Genomic DNA, 21,586 nt, shown 5'->3' with positions numbered 1-21,586 from the left:
CAAAAAAAACGCGCCTATTTTTCGATTTTTGACGTACACATTTCTATCAAACAAAGACAAATGAAGTTTTCAGGGAAAATTTGAAATTTAATTTTTTACCTTTGTTGAAAATTATACATTTCTATGTTCATTTAAAATGACTTTATGATAATTCCGCTGACTTATGTCAAATTTTCATTGTTCACGGATTTTCATAGTTAAATTTTTCCATATAAACAAGAAACTAAAGTACGCTTCGTTTTTACTCTCTTATTTTGTTTCGCTAATATTAAAACATTAAAATGGCATCATTTTTTCATTTCATAGGTTAAGTTTTGTTCCAACGTCAATATTTGATAGATTCTAGCTAGTTCCAACCAAGCCATTTCTTAACGTCAGTTGCGACGACAAAAAAAAGACTTTCAAATCGTTAATGGTGCAGAAATGAACCGATGTTATTACCTTTTGAACAGCAAAATCATTAGGTTTTCAGTTAAAGTGTTTTGCAAAAAGTTAAAGAAGCAGAACAGAGCTTGTGGAATATAATATGATTGATTAAATAATGGAAATGAAACGAATTGATGAAAATTTGTTTTGCTAAGAAATGCTTTACATTGCCTTGAACACCTTGAGATGTTACGATAACACTGCAAAAAGATGCCCTAAACCCCTTTAATTTCAAAACAAGATAAGTTTGACAATAACGAATTTTGGCTTAGTAGTAATATTCCCTTTCTACATCTAGCTTAAACTTAAATTACACTTTAAAACGGTTTTTACAGCTGATAGGACAGCTAGAATGTAAAGGTTTGACGTCTTCTTTGACGTCAATTAATTGCTTCTGTGAACAACACAAAAAGTAGTGATCTTGCGAGAATATTTATAACTTTAAATTCATTTGAGGTAACTCTGCCAAAGTTTGAGAAATGTTTGGAAATAAAATGTACAATACTCACAAAAAAATTCAAGCAGCTCAACTGAATAGAAAAATGTACGTCAAAGATTTTAAAATAGGGGCGTTTTTTTTGACACACCCGGTATTAAGCAGTTATCGGACAAATTCGAATCCGATATGCAAAAACATTGGGCGTGCTTGTCCAATAACTGCTTATTATTTTGCGCAGATATGTAAAACCCAATCTTTGACATCAAGGTACCCCCTCGATACTTTACTTTGACTTTACCTCATTTAAACTTAGATATTTAATCAAACACCTCAAAACAGTCGAAGCAAGGCAAAAATAAAAAAAATGTAGTGTTTCCAAAAAGCAGCCGGGTAAGAAAACAAATTTTATTGACCCGGCCGCAGACTTCAGACACCACTACCGCCAAAACTGGTAGAAAAAAAGAAAAATGGGGTCAATTTTGAAATTTGGACCACGTGGCCCCAAAATATGACTTCTGAAGTCCAAAAAATGATGATTTTGATGACCTCACCTTTATTACTAAGAGCGATGAATTGGAATTTCGACCAGCTCACGTAGCCCTATGATCATGGGCATGAAGGAGCAACTCAGAACCACATCCAAAAAGTCGACAAGATAACCACTGATCAGTGCGAGGCAATCCAGACACAAGATTATTTTAGCCGCCGCCCAAGCTAAAGCTCTAAAGGGGCGGACCAATATACCATCGGAGAGATTTAGTAGTGACCCTTTGATGTGCCGACAACAGTCGGGTTAAATGGCTATACCTTCCCTTGCTCAAGAACATTGTTCGTCCCGACTGAATTTAGCATGAAAATGTCTGCTGCGCCGACCGTCAAAAACTAATTTTATTTATATAGTTGGCGCTTCAATGACAAAGAAAATTTCGGATTCAAGAAAGGGCAAGTACAGTGAAGAACTTTTGTTAGAATTTGGTTGTTTCTTGGTTTGTTTTGGTGGACTTTTTTACAATATAAATGTCTTTATGTCTTTATTGTATTACTTTTATTATTCAGTGTAATTTCTGTAAATGCACCAACCTATCAAAGATTGTTTTTACACACAAAAATGTTAATTATTTTTTGTTTGTTTTGGTGACTGATTTTTACTGATTTTTCTCAAATCTAAGATCACTCAAAGATCATAAAGAAACAGTAACAGGTATGTTCCTTATGCTTTTTAAGTAAGTTTTATGTTGGTACAATCTTGTGCGGTCCTATCAAAAGGACTGTTGACCGCCAGACAACTGAACACAACCGACTGACCGACAACAGTCAAAGTCAGTCAAAGTCTCTAGCAGCAGTACAAACATGTGTACAAAACAGATAATTTTGTCTTCAGAAAGATCTACAGACTTCTGTATAGGTAGTTTGTATCTTATAAACGATTAACTTCACTTTTTGTGTACCATTACAACAGCCCAATTTTGTAATTTTACAGAGCACATTGAAAATTCACTTTTGAGGTCCTGAAAACTATGAAGGTTAGTGTAATATTTATCGAGTATGTCTAGGTAAGTAGGAAAAAGCAATAAATTCATGTTTTAAGTTGTATTTTCATGTAAATGAAGCTAAAGTAGGGATTGTTTATGTTTGATTACATAAGCAAGATATTACATGATTCCGAACCATATAAAAATATGGTGATAGCCCAGAAAATATAACAAATCTGATGCGAATCAGATTTGTTATATTTTCTGCTTAGTACCCGCATCCCAATTGGAATCAGATGATAGCCTGCTATTGATCGTTTCCAAGCTCCGAGCAAAATCTTTAAACACGGTCAAGTCAAATTCCGTAATGCAAACCTTTCAGATGTTAAAATATGCCCGACCTTCAGAGCCAAGTATGATAAACAATTCTGTAACCTAAAGAAGCCAGTGCTGTAAAATTGGAGGAATCGTTTATATATCCCATCAAAGCGTCCATCATTCATTTCTGATAGCGTAAGGGAGTCAGATATGTCCTGGGTTTGAGGGTAAGTCCAAGGAACAAATAAAGGTTTGGACCCACTATAAACAATTTCCATCAAAATGAAACATAAACAAGTTGAAGTTCAATTGCAAAACTTTGTTTTAATTGGCCCACCCGCTTCAGAGAAATTCAACAAAAAAGTTTTTGTAACAGTCATCACGTAACTAAAATTAAAAGTTTCAAAGATTTTCTACAACTGTTCCTGTCTAGACGTACTCAAACTGTTAATGTATTTTTTGAAAACTTTTTTGTTTATTCAGTAACCATTTTGTATATGTTTTCTCTCAGTCATTTGATGTGGGGCCCCTGCAAATTTTTTTCCGTACAAAGACGGGAGTATCATCGACGGTCGGGAGTATCTCGTCTTTGTTGTTTGGTTTTGTTGTTTGGAATTGCTTAGGTCAGGGTTACTAATAACGGCTTGTCAGTGTGCCGGGTGCCCCGCAGGGTTGCTAGTTACGGCTCGAATTTCAGTCAGGTTAAAAAGGGACAATTTTACCCATATTATAATAACATTACCCCCGTCTTTTTTGTCATTCTATAAGTATTTCCAAATTTTGTGTTCTGTTGTCCGAGTGTGGCTCAACGGATAGCGCGCTGGGTTCCTGATCAAAAACTCTTTCATTTGATTGGTTCGAATCCCGGTCGGGTCGATATTTCAAGGTTTAAGATAAGTTTAAGATACTCCCGCCAGTCGATGATACTTCCGACCGTCAAGATGAGATACTCCCGACCGTCGATGATACTCCCGACCGTCAATATGAGATACTCCCGACCGTTGATGATACTCCCGTCCAAGTGCAGAAAAAAAATTTTCGGGGCCACTAGCAACTTTTTCAAACTTTTTGCGTGTTTCAGTTTTCAAATGTTTCTATTCTATGAAAAATTTTCAAGTGGATCCATACCTTAAAACTATCTGTGTTTTAACATACCATAATACACTTTGACGTCAAACCGAGCAGTTACCGTAACGAAATATCGCGATTGAGCCATGACTTCGTATACTCCATTGTGCTGTTCATTGGCATAGTAAATATACAGTACTTGGTTCCAATGGTATGACCAAAGTTTATCCTCTAAATAAATAAATAAATGACAAGTGACGATAGACATACCATACCAGACATAACTCATCTGAAAACCGGCACCTTATTATGTTAAATAATCAGACCTTCCCCGTTGGTTCCCGTTTATCAATAAAATTAACAAAATCCATTTTTCCTCCTAAAGATAAAGACTTAATCCCAATTAAATAAGTACATTATAATTTTCTTTTAATTCCCGATAATAAAAGAACGGTACAAAACGCCTACTAATTATAGTAGAGATTTTGCACAGGTGGAGAAGAGTTCTGCTCTGTAAAATATACAAACAGAGTAGGTAGTCAGTATTAAGTATTAGGTAGTAGGCGTCTTGTACCTGCCTATAAAAGAACTACTTGACGTTAAAAGATTAGTTAGTTAGTAACTTAAGCAGATATGCTTTGTGAAACCGAAAACCAAAGACGTTAAAAAAAATTATCGTATCCAATGCTGACAAAGCTTAGGATTTCAATAATCTTTTCTGAAATGAAACCATGCCCATTCATTGTTTACCTGTCAAAAACAACCAGCACCATCTAGCCTTTCAAAAAACTTTAAAAGTAGACCCATGGATAGTGACCGTTAGTAACTTACGCAGATATAAACCCATTATAGGGCCTTGCATCCGATTATGAATTGAAACTTTTCTTTCTTCTTTATTCAGCTTGTTTTGCGGCATGACGCGCGAGAACGTGATTGCGACTTTTTGTTTATCAGCAAATGCTTTATCTGGGTATACAAGTTCAGCTTTAATTTGTTTATTTTGGCCATTACATATTCCTATATTCTTCTGAACCTTAAAGTAAGGCGTTGACTGGTTTTCGATATTAATGAAAGTGTGTCTTTCATTCTTTTTACGACCATTGCCTGTCAAAGTAAACACCAGACGAACCTAAAATGGAAAACGGAGAAAAATATAAATACTTTTCAGAAATCATTGGGAAAGATTTACGTCACTTGAAGTCATTGTATTACTGTTTCAAAGGGCTGACGTCACTTCAATGTAAAGCAAAACACGTATAGTTCTAAGCCCATGTTCAGAGGTAACGGTTCCGTATCGTTCCGAAACGAAACAGTTCCGAAAGTGCGGACGTCAAAGTTGGAAACTTCAAAAAAAGAAGATGTTATAATAAGCAAAACAGATGGAAACGGTTTCGTTCCACTATTCTTATCAGAATGGAACTGCTCCGTTTTCTTGCTCCGACACCAATAGGAACACTCTTGATTCGTAACAGAAACCATACCGGAACTATAAGAAACCGTAACGTCTGAACATAGTCTAAATCTTCAGGCCTAGCTAGCGTGCAGCGAAGTCAATTTTATAGGGGCTCAAAATGACGAAGTCGTAGCAATGTGAAGTCACAGAATACACTATTAACCCAGTCGGCTTTTCAGGGTACTGGTAATGAATTTACAAGGGAACTTTTGTTTTCGACGCACGCCATTTTTAGGGTACAACTAAATCAATCCAAGCTAATCCCCGCCAAAACTCTAGAGGCATTTTCCCGAGTTTCTGTGGTAGACTGTAAACTATTTTAGCATTTGAATGATTTAACTACATTGGTGTTACTTTATCGTTTCAAACAAGGATATCTTACATTTTTAACCCTATTCAACCTAGGCTTTAGGGGCAGTTCAGAACTAGGGGGGGGGGGGCTTTTCCTGTGCCACCCCTTAACTTTTGATCTAGTTGGTCTTTTTGGATGAAATTATGCACACATGATCCTTGTCACATAAGGAAACTTTTGACAAAAACTTTTTTCGATGACGTCATTCATCATGCCCAAAGTCAGCAATAGCCGAAAATTTCTTTTGTTCTTATAAATAGCTATTGTATTCTAACAATGGATTTAAAAAAAGTTGTCTGAGTTCGAAATGCTTATTTTATCCTAAATGCTCAATAAATTACGGTTTAAACGATATATTTGACATAAAAATAAATTTGTATTGGAAAAGTGTCAATGACACCTTACTGTCAGAAATGTCATCATGATCAAGGTGTGATAAGTTTTAGGTGTCAATCGTTGGAGCGGAAATTTTATGCTGATTATGGAAACCCGGGTCTTGAAAAGTCTATTCTGGACAAAATTGCAAACGAGGCTGGAGGCTTCGATTTTACCTGTTTTATAGAAATGCTTACTGTCAGCAAAGTAAAGGGTTTTAGAATTTCATTTTTCATGCAAAATGCTGTCAATAGAATGGGTTAATAGAAAAAAATCCAAAAATCTCGAAAAACAAATTTTTGCACTCCATCTCGGAGAATTTTGGCGAAAAATCTATGTTTTTTCTTAAAATTCGTCAAAAACTATTCTATAAACCACTGAAATTATGCCAAAATAAGTCCAAAAATACTTTCCTGCTAAAGATACTATAAAAGAATAAGTTCGTTTGCCTAAAGTAGAGCCTGAACTTTTCATGTCAAAAAAGTCCCGGAAACCCTGAAAACACTTTGTCTGAAACACTTTTTCTGAGCCTTTCATAATCTTTTGGGTGTTTTTGACAAGAATTTGTTCCCAAAAACACCTCACTTCTCAAGGTGATGTATATCAGAATTGCGTGCGGATAACACGATTTCTAATGAGTAAAATCGGTGAGGACTCGTATCATATGATGCAGAGGAAGATTGAGAAGAAGGACAACGTCATTATAAAGCTCAAAAACCAGCTAGCAAAGAACCTAAGAACAATATCGCAGGCACTTTAACCAATAAGATGGCTGAATATAAAAACTGTGCAGATTATAAATATTAGTAATCTCATGCTTATGAGGAAAATTCGAGATAAATTTCCCGAGTGTAATACAACATGCGAACAACATTTCGAAATTTGACAGAGGGTAATTTATCCAGAATTTCATGAAAACAAGCATGGGATTCCTGGTTAATCTCATAGTTTGGATTAAAATTCTAACAATTCTGAAAGACGTCAATTTAGCACTTAAAATCAATCTGAAACTTTAAAAAGAGGTCTCAAAAAAGTCATAGAAACGCGAATCGAGTTTTAATTGGATAGTATTTCATTTACTTAAGAATTTAGTGAAAAAATTCGAAAAAAGTGATGAATTTCCAAACGATGGAAATTTCCCTTTTTCGGGAAATTACAAAATCTAGAAAGGAAATTACAAGTTCACGCGATATTACAAATTTACCTAAGCAAAAACGTCAATCGAATTCCAATCAATCATGAGGTTAATGAGGAAATAAAGTAAACAACGAAATACATAGAAAAAAACATCAGAAAAAAAAACGAAATGAAATCAATTGTAAAAGGGGTTATGCACGAAACAAAAGTCTCGTACCGTAGGAAATCAAGAACTTGGAAAATCCTGATATGAATATAAGATAGAATGTAATTTTTTTTAATAATTATAAGGACGATTTCATGAGAGTCGAGGTTCAAATCACCAGGGTATAAAAACAACTTTAAACTGAATTACAAAAATTTGAATTACAAGAGTTCTTAAAATAATAACAATGGAGGTGGAATAAGCAAAAATGGTATGATTTATAATTAATTCAACTAATAAAATTAATAAGACAAAGAACAAAGAGTTTTGGAAGAAAATATGAATAAATTAAACATCTGGTAAACAAAAAAATTGTAATTTAAAAAAAGAAACTCATAGGATTCATAAAAATAAAAATGTGATAAAGCATCGTCTCAACAAAAAATAACTGGTTCAAATAAAAGAGAATAAAATCTCCAAGAATCCTAGAATTTCTCAAAACTGACACAACTTATTCTAAAGGAAGTCCTAGAAATTTCCATAAATTCCATATATCCTAAAAAAATACGAGAGTTAAAAAAAGAACAAAAATGCTAAAAATTATAAAATAAATGTAATTTCTTTTGTTGAAAACGGGGCTTTGGCAGTTAGGGATATATTATTTTTTTCAATTTTTTTACCCCTGGACAAATCGAACCCCGGATAGGACAGTTTTTTGCTATTTTTCAAGAACTGGGATAGTTAATACTTACGTAAATTTGGTTATTTCCAAAATTTCAGTCTCTCACAAGGACAACTTTCAAACTTTGGCTTGGACATACCCATCACCTAGTACCCCTTTGTCCCTGTAAAAATCTCCCAAGCCCGATGAGGAGATCTTTTCTGGCAGAGCACAATCTTTTTTAACATACAGCTTTTAGAGAAGATCCAAAAATCATCTATTAAAGCTCAACTATCTGACCATTCAAATTTATTTGTCATCACTAATGGTATTTTGGTTAACATCAGCTCAGCAAACTTCATCGTTACGCAGCACTGCAGTATTCTGCAACGTTGCATTTTTTCACAATGCTTCAAAATGGGTTTGTTGGCTTTCTATGCAACGCTTCAAATTAAAGCTTTTGATCCTCAATTGTGATTTGAAAATGTTTCTGATCTTTTGTAGAGTATTTAAAAAGCTTTATTATTCGTTTACTACTAAGTATTTTATGTTTGTGTAGTTAGTGAATGCACCAATAAATTGATAATGCTCAGTAAGTAGTACAAAAAGAGTTAATCTTCCACAACAACAACACTAACAGCAACACATAGCCCTCTTCTTCACTAAAACTACAAACAGCACAGGTATGATCTTTTTTTTTCCTTTTTCCACCAGATAGTTATGTGCTAAATGTTAACCAGTAGTGAGAAACAGTCAGTTTTAGCAAGTATTTCCACGTATTTCCTATAAATCATGTAAATTGATTGAAATTCAGCAATCATTTTTTTGTGATCGAACTGTCAAACTATCCAACAAACTGTTTGATTACCGTGCCTGATTTGGTAAGACAATTAATTTGATTATATAAGTTTGACGACGACAGTTTTTTATCTGATGAAGTTTGATTGGTGTTCAATGAGTTTGGTTTAAGAAAAAGTTCTAGCTTTTCCTCCCCGATGCCAGCCCAGGCGGTTTCAACCAAACCCTATCAAATCGATTTTCGTTATCGAACCATCAAATTTCATCGAACAAAATCAAACGGTTAGGTGTTTGATTACCAAACCTGATCGAACAGTAATCGAACTTTACCGGGAAATTTTTAATTTGATTAAAGTTTTATTTTTTACATCGCAGTTCGATCTAGCCTGGGAATCCATGCTATGATTTCTTCTTTGATAAACTGATGGCGAAATGTATAGCATGGTATGGGTTGAGAGTTTGAATTTCTCAGATCCTAATAACGGTTGAAAACATAGCCAATCAAATTTTGTTATTCTTTTACTGGTCACACTTTCTTAGAGAAAGCGCAACTTTCGAAATTTGGTTTTTATCTTAGTAAGTGAGGACAGCGCTAAATTCGAATTTCCCACTGTAAAAAATGTGAGTCCAATATTGGACTCACAGCTCGAACCCGTCTTGTGTACATCAATTTATAAAAAAACACACGACGGGTCTCCTGTCTAAGTTCGATCAAGTTAAATCAATGTTTTTGTAGCTCAAATGGTTCCAGTTATTGCTAGCGCAACAGCTCTAGCCTAAACGATCCCCTACAGTCATTGGATTAGGAGGATGAGGTATCACACTTTCTTTATTCTGAAGATTAAAAAAAATGGCTCTTAAAGCTTTTTAGCGTGGGTGTCTGCTAATAAGCCGTCAGAAATGGGCAACAAGGTAATAAATCAAGCTTCAATATCGAACTTCACTGATCTTGATACACTTTTTGCTAATAAGGATGTTCGTTTTGAATCATTAAAAACTCCAGTGGTACCGTTGTTTTGTATAAGATTCCCATTTCTGCACTAAGATTCTTAATACTTTTCTGGAATTTTTTCCTTATTTATATTTTACGAGATAACCAGCAAGAAATTGGGGAGGGTTCGTTTGATGGTATGCAGTTTAAAGCAGTTATAAAGGATGAGTCATTGTTGTGATTTGTACTTATTTAGATTTATTCCATATAGAAAAATCGCTTAGCCCATCATTCTTATTTGGATGGATTGTTTATATTGTCATTTTTAAAACTAGCCCATCATTTTTATTTATTTAGATTCTTTACATTTTACATCTTCACATTTATTTCTTCATGTAACCAAACGTATGCTTACATTTTATTTCCCATGAATGCCGAATTATTGTCTTATAATTGCCACTTTTAAAGAAAGTTAATCTCCCATTACAGAACTTTTTTTTCATCATAAGATCGACTTCCCTAAAAAAAAATAGGGTTCTTCCGTCTAGAAATAAAAGGATAAAAAAAAAGAAAATAAGATCGACTTCCCTAAAAAAAAATAGGGTTCTTCCGTCTAGAAATAAAAGGATAAAAAAAAAGAAAATAAATAATAGTAATCGATCGCCTGAGGGCGATTTTAACAGTGTCGAAAGTGTCGATATACAAGTCAAAAGTAAATGTTTGACTCGCTTACCTTTATAAACTCATTAGTTTCCTTATATTTTGTCTGAATAGGAGAGATTTTAAAATTTTTTCAGGTTATTACTTTTGATTTGATCATGTGTTATGTACTGACTAATACCTTAAGGGAAGAGATTTTCGCGGGAATTTAATTTCGCGGTTGGTCAAATGATTTTTTTTCGCGGGAATTTAATTTCGCGGTTCATCGATTTTCGAAAAATTCGCGGGAATTTAATTTCGCGGTTGCAGGATATTTTTGGCCAAAAGCGTTAGTATTAAATAACCAAAAAACCTGTTTTAAGGCTTGAAATAGTACGAATTCGGGGAAATACGTGAAATAAATTAAATTTCGCCGGAATATAATTTCGTGGATTGACGATTTTGTAAAATTTTGCGGGAACTTAAATTCGCGGTTTTAGGCAAAATCCGCGAAAACCACAAAATTTTGTTCCCGCGAAAATTTCTTCCCTTAAGGTAATGGCAAAAGTTGCAGATCAAATAAAATGTATAACAGCCTTAAGTAGTCTATTGTATTCATCACTTTTGTATTTTTTTTTTTATTGATATCTCTTTTATCACCAATAGAAATGGTATATAAATATCTATGCTTTGTATAATAAAGTAGTATTTTTGTATGTACAGTTAAAAAGTAAAATATTTCTCTTTCGTTTTTAAACATAAGAATATGATATAAGTAAGTTCGTTCCGTGCGCACAGAATGAGAAGGCCCTAGTTAGACTACCTAAAAAAGACGTCCGCTGTAAAAAAAAGGATCGTATGGGGAGTTCCCGAGAGGGAATCTCCCGGAAATAGGAGTTGAGGCTACAATGGAACATAAGCTAGAGACCATTTTTGGGGGAATCACCAAAAATGTAAACAAACGCTTGGCTAGAGAATTGAGAAAACGAGATGTAATTGTGTTGATTAGAAAAAGGGGTTAGAAACTCACAAGGAAAGGGATTTGTTTTTAATTTAAATGTACTAAACACTAAGTCCTAGGAATATTTGATTCTAAAATTTGTTTTAGTAGAAGTCGGTTTTCATATATATGCCAGTTCGAAAGTAAGTGATGAAGTTCATTTTGTTTGTCAGTTGTTAGTGTAGAGGATGTTTTTAGTTTGTTGTGTTTGTTTTTGGTGATTAGGATATCCATGATATCAACGTTATTCTGTGTACATGTATCAAAGATATTCTGTAAAATTGATACTGAGCGCAGGTCGTAGGGTGTATTTAGTAGAGTCAGAAGGTATTTTGACGTTGAAGGGTTTCTCATAAGTTGCTGTACCAAGTTGATTTGGCGGTTGGTAATTTCATTTGAGATCTAGGTTGAAGTATTTGATTAGATCATTGCTACTATGTTTCGATAGGTTGAGGAGATGCTTTAGTGCTGAGCGACACTGTCTGCTTATGTTTTCAATGAAGCTATTTGTACAATCTGTAATCTCTATGCCGTAGAGAACTTTGGGAACGACAATTGATCGAAAGATTGTTGCAATTGTTGCTGGGTGCATTTTCCTGATACCACAAGAGGTGAGAGATGCTGTAGTTGCCCAGAGTTCAGAAATGCGTGAGTTTTGGTGGTATCTTAGCGATAGTTTGTCTTTGAACATCTGCCAGTTGAAGCCTAAGTGATTCAGTTGTGACTTGGTATGGATTTCTTTGTGATTGAGGGACAGTTTGGGGTGTTCGATCGGTGATTTCCCTGAAATGAGAAATTGGGTTTTTGATATGTTGAATTTGAGTCCGTTCTGAAATCCAAAATCTGTACATGTGTCGACCATCTTTTGAAGTTGGCTTAGGGTTGGGCTGAGTAGGATTATATCATCGGCGAATACAATAATAGAGGTGTTTATATTTCCAGGTAGGTAGGTTCCAAGGTTTAGATCCTGTACAATATCAATTAAATCCTCAGTATAAATGTTGTAGAGATATGGTGAGAGGAGCGATCCCTGTCGAACTCCTTGTGATAGATGGAAGGGATGAGAGGTGTTACTCCTATATCTTGTGGCTGCTTCACTGTTGACGTAAAGTTTGATTAGAAATTTCAAAACAGTTTTAAGCAAAAGGTTTTTGCTTTTCAGTTTTTCAAATAGGAGTAGCCAGTTGCAGCAATCGAGACTACATATATATACTGGTGTGTTTTTGGCATTGTAATACGAGATAGTGTCTCTGATGAAAAGCTCCGCATGGACGGTAGACGCGTCAGATGTAAATCCAAATTGAGAGTTTTTGTGGTTTTTCAGTGAGGGACATTTGTTTATGATTAGTTTCTCCATGATTTTAGTGAGTATTGGGATCAGGCTGATTCCACGGTAGTTGTTTGGATCTTGGATTGTTTTTTTGCTTGATTTCATAATTGGGACGATGATCGATGTTGATAATGCCGGTGGTAGATCGGTTGTATTGAGAATGTCGTTGATGAGGGGTGTAATGTAGGATAGCATGTTGGGACAAATGCTGTGAATGAAGTGTTCTGCTTTGATATTGAAAGGATCGGAGGTCTTGTTTTTATTCAAACTCATGATTGCTTCTTCAACATCAGTAGCTGATACGTAGAAGTCGGAGGTTTTGTTCTTTTCAAGGTCTGCTAGCAGCTCATGAAGTTTTTTGTTGGAAAAAGTGTTATTGATGTTTTCAGTTCTGGGTGTGTTCAGAAGGTTATCAAAGTGGGAACTAAACTCTTGGTTGATATCGTTTACGTCTGATTTGTTGTTGATGGTGTATAATTTGTCATCCTTTGAATTTTGGAGTCGGATTTGTTTCCAATATGAACGTGGTTTGAAAGTTTTAATTTTCTCTACATTGATGAAGTGATCCGTAGTTGCTTGGTTTTTGCACCTTTTTGATGATGAGCGAAAGTCCTTCCTTGCAAGAAGATATCGATTATATGAGATGTCTGATGGTTCTCTGGTAAAGTTACGGTCTCTCCAATCATTAAAGCACTTTTGTAAAATTTTCCTTTTCTTTGTAAGTTCTGTGTTCCACCATGGTTTTGTCTTAATGAAATGGAAGTCAGAGAGCTTAAGGTTATTGTAAGTTTCAATAGCACAGTTGTTTAATGTGTTATGTAGATGTGTTATCTCTTCGGTGATGTTTGAGTTTTTGGAGCGGTATAGGTGCTTTGATACAGTTTCTTTGAAATTATTTACAAAAATGTCATTTTTCCATAGGTAGTTTGGAATGGCGTTTGGGTCATTTATTTCGTGATTGAAGCTTGGTGAGAAGTCAGTTTTCATGTTACAAGCTATGGGTAGGTGGTCGCTAGTATTGAGGTAGTGTTGTTGTAGTATATGTTGATTTTTGTTACTTTATCTAGGATGTTATTCGATACCAGTATATGATCGATATAAGACTGGTTTGGTAGCGTAGCATGGTGATAAGTGTATGATGGGCCGGTACCATTTGTAATATCTATAGGTGTTAAGTTAAATGTTCTGATGAATTCGTTTAGGTGATCGGTTAGTGAATTTGGTTTTCGGATTCTTCCAGATGGGTGGGTTGTTGGGTATGACTGAAAATCGCCTAGTATGATGCATTCTGAGCTGTTTTCAAATTGTTTGATAATTCCACCTATATTTGATAGTTGTGATGAATATATATCTCTAACGTTTGGGTTGTTATTGACAGATTGTAGATATACTCCAATTATAAGCAAGTCATAATTTTTCAAAGGTATTTTAACTGTTGTGTTGAAGTCTGTTTTCGATAAGAGTTCTGGAGAGGGTAATGTACGTTTTATCATCATAGCTGTTCCACCATAAGGGCGACCTGTCAAGCCTTGTTTGGCTGGTTCGAAGAAAATATAAAAGTCTTTTTGGAAGTTGTGTAGTAATATTTTTTCAGTTTCCGTTATCCATGTTTCAGATAGAAAAATAATGTCGTATGTCGCAGATAGGAAGTCAATGTATTTGAAATTTGCCTTGGGTATGAGGGTGAATTTCGGGATGTTGCTGACGTTTCTGGTTTCTAGTTGGGTGTTGATGCTGGTGGGTGATGTCCCTTTGAGGTTGTTTGTTGTTTGATTGATGGTGCGTCCTCTGTTGCTTCCTGTTGAATCGTGGGGGGTTGGCGGAATGATATTGGTCTTGCTCAGTGTTGTCTTGTCTTATGTGCGGCTGTTGGTTTCTGTAGTTGACCTTTTTTCTAAAATTTTCCTTAAAAGGTTTGAGAACCAGACCATGAAACCAAATGTCTGGGTTGAAGGCTTTCTCTCTTTCAAATGGATCAATGTCAATTTTGAAAGCCTGGTTTGTATGGTTCTGGTGAATTAATGTCACTTTGACTACTGTCAGTCTAATTTCATTAGCTACTATATCCCAAACATTGTCTTCGGTTAGAGTTGGTTTAAAGCCTCCAACAAACAGAGAGTATGGTTTCGGTTTACCGGCAACATGGTTTCCTCCAGGCAGTCGGTTTCCAAAGATGATGGGGCTTGATTTTTTTGGAGGATTACGGGTGTTTTCAGAAGCTGCTGTGTTAGTCGGTTTGATTGGTTGGTTTCCAGGGTTCGCGTGCTCTTTTTGGAAATGTTGGTTCATATTTTGTATTAGTTCTTTGACATAGTTTTTAAGTTCCTGGTTTTCATTTTTGACATCATTAACTGTTTTAGTCAGTTTATCTATTTGACCAAGAAGTTCCTTGCTATTTGTTTCGATTACGTTTTGGAACGGAATTTCAGGTGGTGATTGTGGGGTGGTGATGCTGGATGGTCTCAGGATCATGTATGCCAGTTTGTCTACAATAATCATTTCTGCTAGGCTTAACCCAATGACGTAGATATCGTTGACAGTTGCATCAGTATTTTGCCTTTGTTTCAGGTGTTGAGTAGGGTTTTTCGTGGTTTTGAGAACTTTGTCAAAGCCATGGATGGAGAGGGTATGGTTGTCGAAATCGCCCAAGAGCATTTGGAAGAGCTGGTCTCGGAGTAGCTTGACTTGGTCGGTGTCCAGGTATGATTCAAGGAGTTTGATCAAATCACTTCTTGATGCTCGATAGAGGTTGTTTATGTTTGCTTTGAAAGGGACGGATGGTTCATTTTTGTTGATTGAAATTTCTATCAGTAGATCTGTTACATCTGTGAAGTTGTTGTTGTTGATGTCATTCTTGTTGTTAACATTAACTATTTCTGCAGCTCCGTCCGCCATCTTGTTTCAATACTTATATAGAAACCAGTATTGTTTAGGACGTCATTCCCCTATCATTTCAATGTTCGTCTCATTTATCCATGTTCATTATGCCACATTATGCTTAGCGCTGTTAAATTGATTTACTTTAAGCGAGACAATAATTTCACAGCTGTTTTAAAACGCATGCGTAAACATTTTGTTTTTTACTACAACGATTTTGATAGTAAAGTAAGTAGTGTCTCGAATGGAAATTACAAAGACTTTAAAACAAAACAACAATAAAGTAGCTTTTAAAGAGGTAAGGTGCGCTCGACCATTTTACTCGACTTTATTATTTCGTCTACCTGCTCTATTCTTGCTCTATTTTATCAGAGACAGACCCGCACGCAGGGTGAAATGTAATAAGCCATCAACCTTGCCCTTCTACGACTAAACGAAAAAATGGACAAAGTGAAAATTATTTTCTTTTCCGGTTATTTTCTTATTGAACACTACAAAAGGTTCTTCTCCGATGATTTTGTCGGAAATAAGCGATCGCCAACAGTGTGTTTGAAACACGCTGACCTAGTAATATTTAAACAAATTATTTGAAAGGTGGCAGTTTGTGAAAGCTATATCTAGTTTTAATTAGATTACCCAGGTGTTTCTCTTTTTTTTCCTGAATGTCTTTTATTCGGAAGTGAATAATCGAGACATAAAAATTGACTATATTGTAATCTGTTTTCAATCAATAATTTAAAATGTACTGAAGATGACATGTAGGCGTTAATAATGTGCGCACCCTCTTTCGCAAGCGTGATGCGTGATGGAAGGTGGTCGTTTCAGTGTGGTTTACATCCACACTGTGACCTAGTATAAAAATAGCTTTCCTTCAAAAACCTTCTGATTATTTCCACCAAAAACAAGTCATGACCCGGTCGCTGTTTTCTCTACCATATTTGTTGTCAATTCAATTCAAAAATGTAAAGTAAAACTATGTTTGACCTTTCGAAAACAAGTGAGTGAAAATGATTTTAGAGTCGATTGAAAAAATTGAACTTTTTATTGGAATAAGCTGAAAACCCCAAATTTAGTCCACGTAAAACTGAATCCTTCCTGAAACCAAAAATGATTTTATTATCTTCCTATTATTTCTTGTTCACGAAATATGAAGCTTTAAAGTCGATGAACATACACAAAATTCATAGAAAATATGAACGATATGACGTCACAAGCATGTGTAAAGTGGGGGTTCATTTTAAACAAATTATACGTTTTTTAAAGAAGGTTCTATACAAAATAGGAAAGACATTGAGAGTGAAAATTATATTTTTTCGAAGTTATACTGTGTTGTGTAGTTCTTGGAGACAAAAAAAAGCATAACCTCAAAAAATGTTTAGTTTCCCTTTAAACTAAAATTTACAATATGTGAAAAATTACAATATAATTAGGTTGGGGAGCAGGCCAGGCTCTGGCCATCCATATAGAGGTTACCCGACTAATCAATGGGATGACTACCTGGTTGCAAGTATATGTTTGGGATTTTAGTAATAGGGAAGGGATTATTACACAACAACATAAAAGTGCCGATAGAACAAAACAGAACAAAAAAAGTATGCTATTTAACAATTAGAACTGTAAAAATGAAAAATATAATTTTAATCAATTTTTCAAATAAGTCTCAACTTAAAAAAGGAAAGGTTCTCAAAGTTGATGAAGTACAGGTAAGGACATAATCAGAGTTAGCTGTGTAGGAGATTATCGGCTCTTTTGTTAAGCAGATACAAAGACAGTGAACTTAGGTCTTTTTTTGAGTGCAATATTAGTTGGTTCCAATTTAATATCGGTTGGTATTTTATGGACTTTAAGCCATAGTTCAAGCTTCAGGTTCATATTTCTTGTTTGATATGCATGAGAAAGACTTTGAAATCAAAGGATTCCTGTAGGGGGGTTTCACTTTTACGGTATTGGGCCTTTTCACCCCCAAGTAAATCGGTATTACGAGAAAAAACGATGGGATTACGGTATTTCATTTTCTACCGGTATCGGTAAATTGCCTGTTTTTTTGTCGGTATTTCGATATTTTTATCAATAAAAAACGGTATTTCGGTATAAAACTTTTTACCCTTTAGTTTCTTCATGAGTTTCATGCAGAAAAATTTTCAAAAAAGATAAGTCTATTCCGCTATTTTAACCAGTAAAATTTTCTTGCTCGCTTCGCTCGCACAATCTTGCAATTCCTGTTGACTTATTGTCATGGTGATGTTATTCAAAATAAGCAAAACTTTCCGATATCCAAACAAATATTTTCGCTATTTTTCTGCGAGCGCATTTTTTTATGACAACTTTTGTGATGCAAATACTGCATCCAACGAATGAGTCTAAAGTCTATTCACGATAAGTGTGCACTCTTTTTTCTTTTACCTTTAACTTTTGAAGGAATTCTTTAATCTTTATAAATTTGGTATCATCGGAAAGAGATTAGTGAGTGGGACAATTTGAAATAAAAAAATATTTAAAAATCCCTGATCATCGAACGTTATCACTGTGAAAAAATATTTCAAAAATAATCATTCAGTCAAAAGATATCAAACAAAGTTATAAGCTGATTGACGTCTAAAAGCGCTGTTTTCTGCTGTTTTTTGCTGTTTTTTTGGGGTCAATCACTTATCAACTTTATATCATAACTTTATATTGAATATATATTTTAATGAAAGTTTTTCACAGTGATGACCTCCTAAGATCAAATAATCTCTCCAGTGAAAATGAAAGTTATAGCATTTATCTACAAGATCTTCATTTTTTTCTTCTTAATTTTCATCTTTATTTTCAGAATTTTTTTAAATACTTTTTTATTTCAAATCGTCCCACTCACTAATTTTTTTTTTTTTTTTTTTTTCATCATTAATTTCTTGATCTCCAAAAGTATATTGGTTCTTCTTACAAGAAGTTGAAATATTTTATGTATATTTTATGTATATAAATGTATATAAAATTCTACGACTCAAACTGATACGAAGTGGACAGCTAAATCATTAAATGGAAGCTTAGTGGGCTGGTCGGCTACATAGTATAGAAATAGTAAATCAATGGGCAACCTAATATAGAAGACGCTGAAAAATAGGTTCGTCGGATAAGATGATATAGATAAAAAATCACATAGGTCGAATTGTGTAGGTTGTCAAAGTCCTAGTTATGCAATGAAATAGTAAATATTAAATATTAGGGACAAAAACTACTTATGATAATATTTTAATATATTCATAGGAGATCAAACTGAGAAGAAAATTCGAATGTAGAATAAACTAGACGTAATAGCGCAACATCGAATTAACATCAAAACTAAAATCTTTCGGTTAAATTTATAGATATTGTGATGGCAAAATTGTGGAATGGCTGCGGTAAAATAGAATATAGGTTCGATCTCATTTAGGAATATAAAATGCTAGAGCAATGTTTTAGATAAAATAAAATAAATATTAACATAAAATAAATGTATCAAAAGGGGAACGCTAGAATCGCTGGTGGGCTAGAAAACACAAGAAGAGTGAGTCCAAATATATAGCAAGTGATTGAAAATAAATGACCTTAGAAAATAGACTAGGCTGCAAATACTAAAGACTACACGTAAGTATCAGATACTAGATCGACTGTGTTGATTAAGTTTGTGACTCGAGGTTGAATTGAATTAGCTTAGAGATTTGGCTAGCGCCCTATCAAAATAAAAATTCCAGCATTTATCAGCAAAGCTTTCCTTTTTGTCAATTCGTTTGATAGCAACAGGCAAGTTGTTAAAGCATTTTGCGACCTCATGTGCAAAGGTGCCAGTTAGACGACATGTGTCCTCAATGTCATGTGCGACCAAATTACCATTTCGGAGCTCTCTGTCTGGATCCGGTTGTCTATTAAGTTTGAGGTATGACGGCCAGCTGGGGTTGTGGAGAGCGCTATGGGAAATCTTGGCGATTGTTAGATCAACCATCTCAGAAACTGGTAACCATTCGAGATCGATTACGTCGCTGGTTCTGGCATAACATTTGAGCACGAAGCCAGCGGCGGTGTTCTGGACTTTCTGAAGACGCTCAATCTGGGCTTTTGTAGCATCGGATAGTAAAGCGATGCCAGATGTCAGTTTACTGAGAACCAGTGACTCCATAAGCATCTTGCGCTGCTGCCATGATGCGGTGTTCTTGAATTGTTTAAAGCTGCGTAACGTGGCAAAACAAAATCTCATGGTATGGTTGACATGTTCAGTCCAGTCTAGATGCTCATTAAATCTAACACCGAGAATTTTAATATCTTTCCGATGATACCAAATTTATAAAGATTGAAGAATTCCTTCAAAAGTTATAGGTAAATGAAAAAAGAGTGCACACTTATCGTGAATAGACTTTAGATAAAATTTTCTCTGTCAGCACTAAATGATATGGTCGTCTCTCCGTATTCACTTATTATATTGCTACTACAATACAATACACTGATACTGCAGTAACTTAGAGACAGTACTCCTTCAATAATTGTGTCATCACAAACAACTTTAAATACAAATGAAATGGAAAGTTCCAGCAAAACGAACGATAGGAATGTTTAGGAACGTTCTAAGAACGCTAGATAACGTTCTTGAACGTTCCTGGCCATTTCCTTTTATTTACTAGTTTACTGATGTCTTAAAACGTTCGGAAGCGTTCCTGAACGTTCCATAACGTTATGGAACGTTCTTATTGAGTTAATATTAACCTTTGGACTCAAAAGATCGTTTGCGAGCGTTCCGGAACGTTCTACAACGTTCTCGAGCGTTCTGGAACGTCTCTGAACGTTCAAAAACGTCCCTGAACGTTGTAGAACGATAGAGGACGTTCTGGAACGTTCTAGGAACACTATGGAACGTTCCTGAACATTCAGGAACGTCTCAAGAACGCTCCGTTTTATTTGTACTTCAAATCGCTTGTGATGACACAATAAGTAAAAGTAGGTAGTTCTAAAAACATCTTGTGCAGCATCGAACGATTAAAAAATAATTCACATCATGATGCATATGATGCGTTTTCAGGCAATCCAGGCATTCTAAATTTTAAACTTTTTCTTGGGCGAAACTCTTAGAACGCCGCACCGGGTACGGCAGGTACGTCGCTCGCCGTACCATATTTTTCTTTTTGCCAACAAATGGTCAGTGTTAAATAAAATCAAAAATGGTGTGACCAAAAAAGGCATACTTGGCTAACAATAGCGTATTAAGGCCGTTTTTCAATAACAAAGGAGAGCGAAAATTGACGCAAATTTTTCGCACTCGCTTCGTTCGCGTTCTTATTTTCCATTTATTTTCTTTCCTCCGATAGGGGGTGATTAAACTTTAGAATTCGCGTCATCTAGTTGCACCACAGCACCACCTCTATGAAGCCTGTGTTGAAGTCTACGGCTTTTCAGACCATGATTGGCCCAAACCTCGATTTTAAATCAATTCCCGATATAAAAGACATCTTACGGGTCTGCGAGGAAGAAATTATTTGGGAAAAGGCTTAATTTTGCATTTGCCTCTCGTAACAAGCAAGTAACTTTGGCGCGGCAGACCTAAAATATTGCTTTATGAAGGTCACAAAACTAGCAAAATACTTAATGTATTGGCGAAAATGTTTGGTATAAGAATATATATCAATATGTTTAAAAGAAACCATAAAAAGGTTAAATTTAGCCCAATAAGGTCACAATTGTTTAACCAAAGATGTAAAAGCAAAATTGGTGAGTGAACGTAAAAATGTTTTTTTTTTCGCGCGTGAATACGTGAATTGGCAAGATTTTGTGCGTGAATACCTGAATTGAGGGTTGACTGGGGGACCTCATAAAGTACGAGACTTGTTTGTACTGTTTCTAATTTGTTACTACACAATAGATTTGATAACTGAAAATTCATTATTTTCGAAAAAAAAACATAAATATGATATCGGTATCGGTATTAGGCTTCCTTCACCGACTGTATTACGGTATTTGACCTAAAATTTTGTCGGTATGACGGTATAAGAACCCTGAAACCCCCCTTCCCTGTAGTGCTGGTGGAGAGATTTTGTTAATAGTTTGGTGTACAAGTTTGATGTTACACTTGAACACAGTTTGAGCGATTGTAGGTATACCAGTGTTTTCAAAGAGTTGAGAGGTTTCAGCGTCAAAGTTAGAAAAAGTGAGGATGCGAAG

General features: G+C 35.1%; 1 protein-coding gene across 2 annotated transcripts in view; it reads right to left on the bottom strand.

The window, feature by feature from the left end:
• Positions 1–21,586, bottom strand: part of LOC136812759 (uncharacterized) — a 232,255-nt gene that overhangs the window by 56,529 nt on the left and 154,140 nt on the right. For both annotated transcript variants that reach the window (XM_067069283.1, XM_067069284.1), the window contains 2 exons: positions 4,555–4,852; positions 3,811–3,954 (listed from right to left, as the gene is read on the bottom strand). In XM_067069283.1, coding sequence (XP_066925384.1) covers positions 3,811–3,954; positions 4,555–4,852 — 442 coding nt within the window. The remainder of the gene's footprint in view (positions 1–3,810; positions 3,955–4,554; positions 4,853–21,586) is intronic.

The sequence above is a fragment of the Clytia hemisphaerica genome, unplaced genomic scaffold (assembly GCF_902728285.1).
Source record: "Clytia hemisphaerica strain Z4C2 unplaced genomic scaffold, Clytia hemisphaerica genome assembly, whole genome shotgun sequence".
Taxonomy (NCBI): domain Eukaryota; kingdom Metazoa; phylum Cnidaria; class Hydrozoa; order Leptothecata; family Clytiidae; genus Clytia; species Clytia hemisphaerica.
Note: the sequence above shows the minus strand (reverse complement) of the source record. Positions and strands in the feature narration are given on the sequence as shown.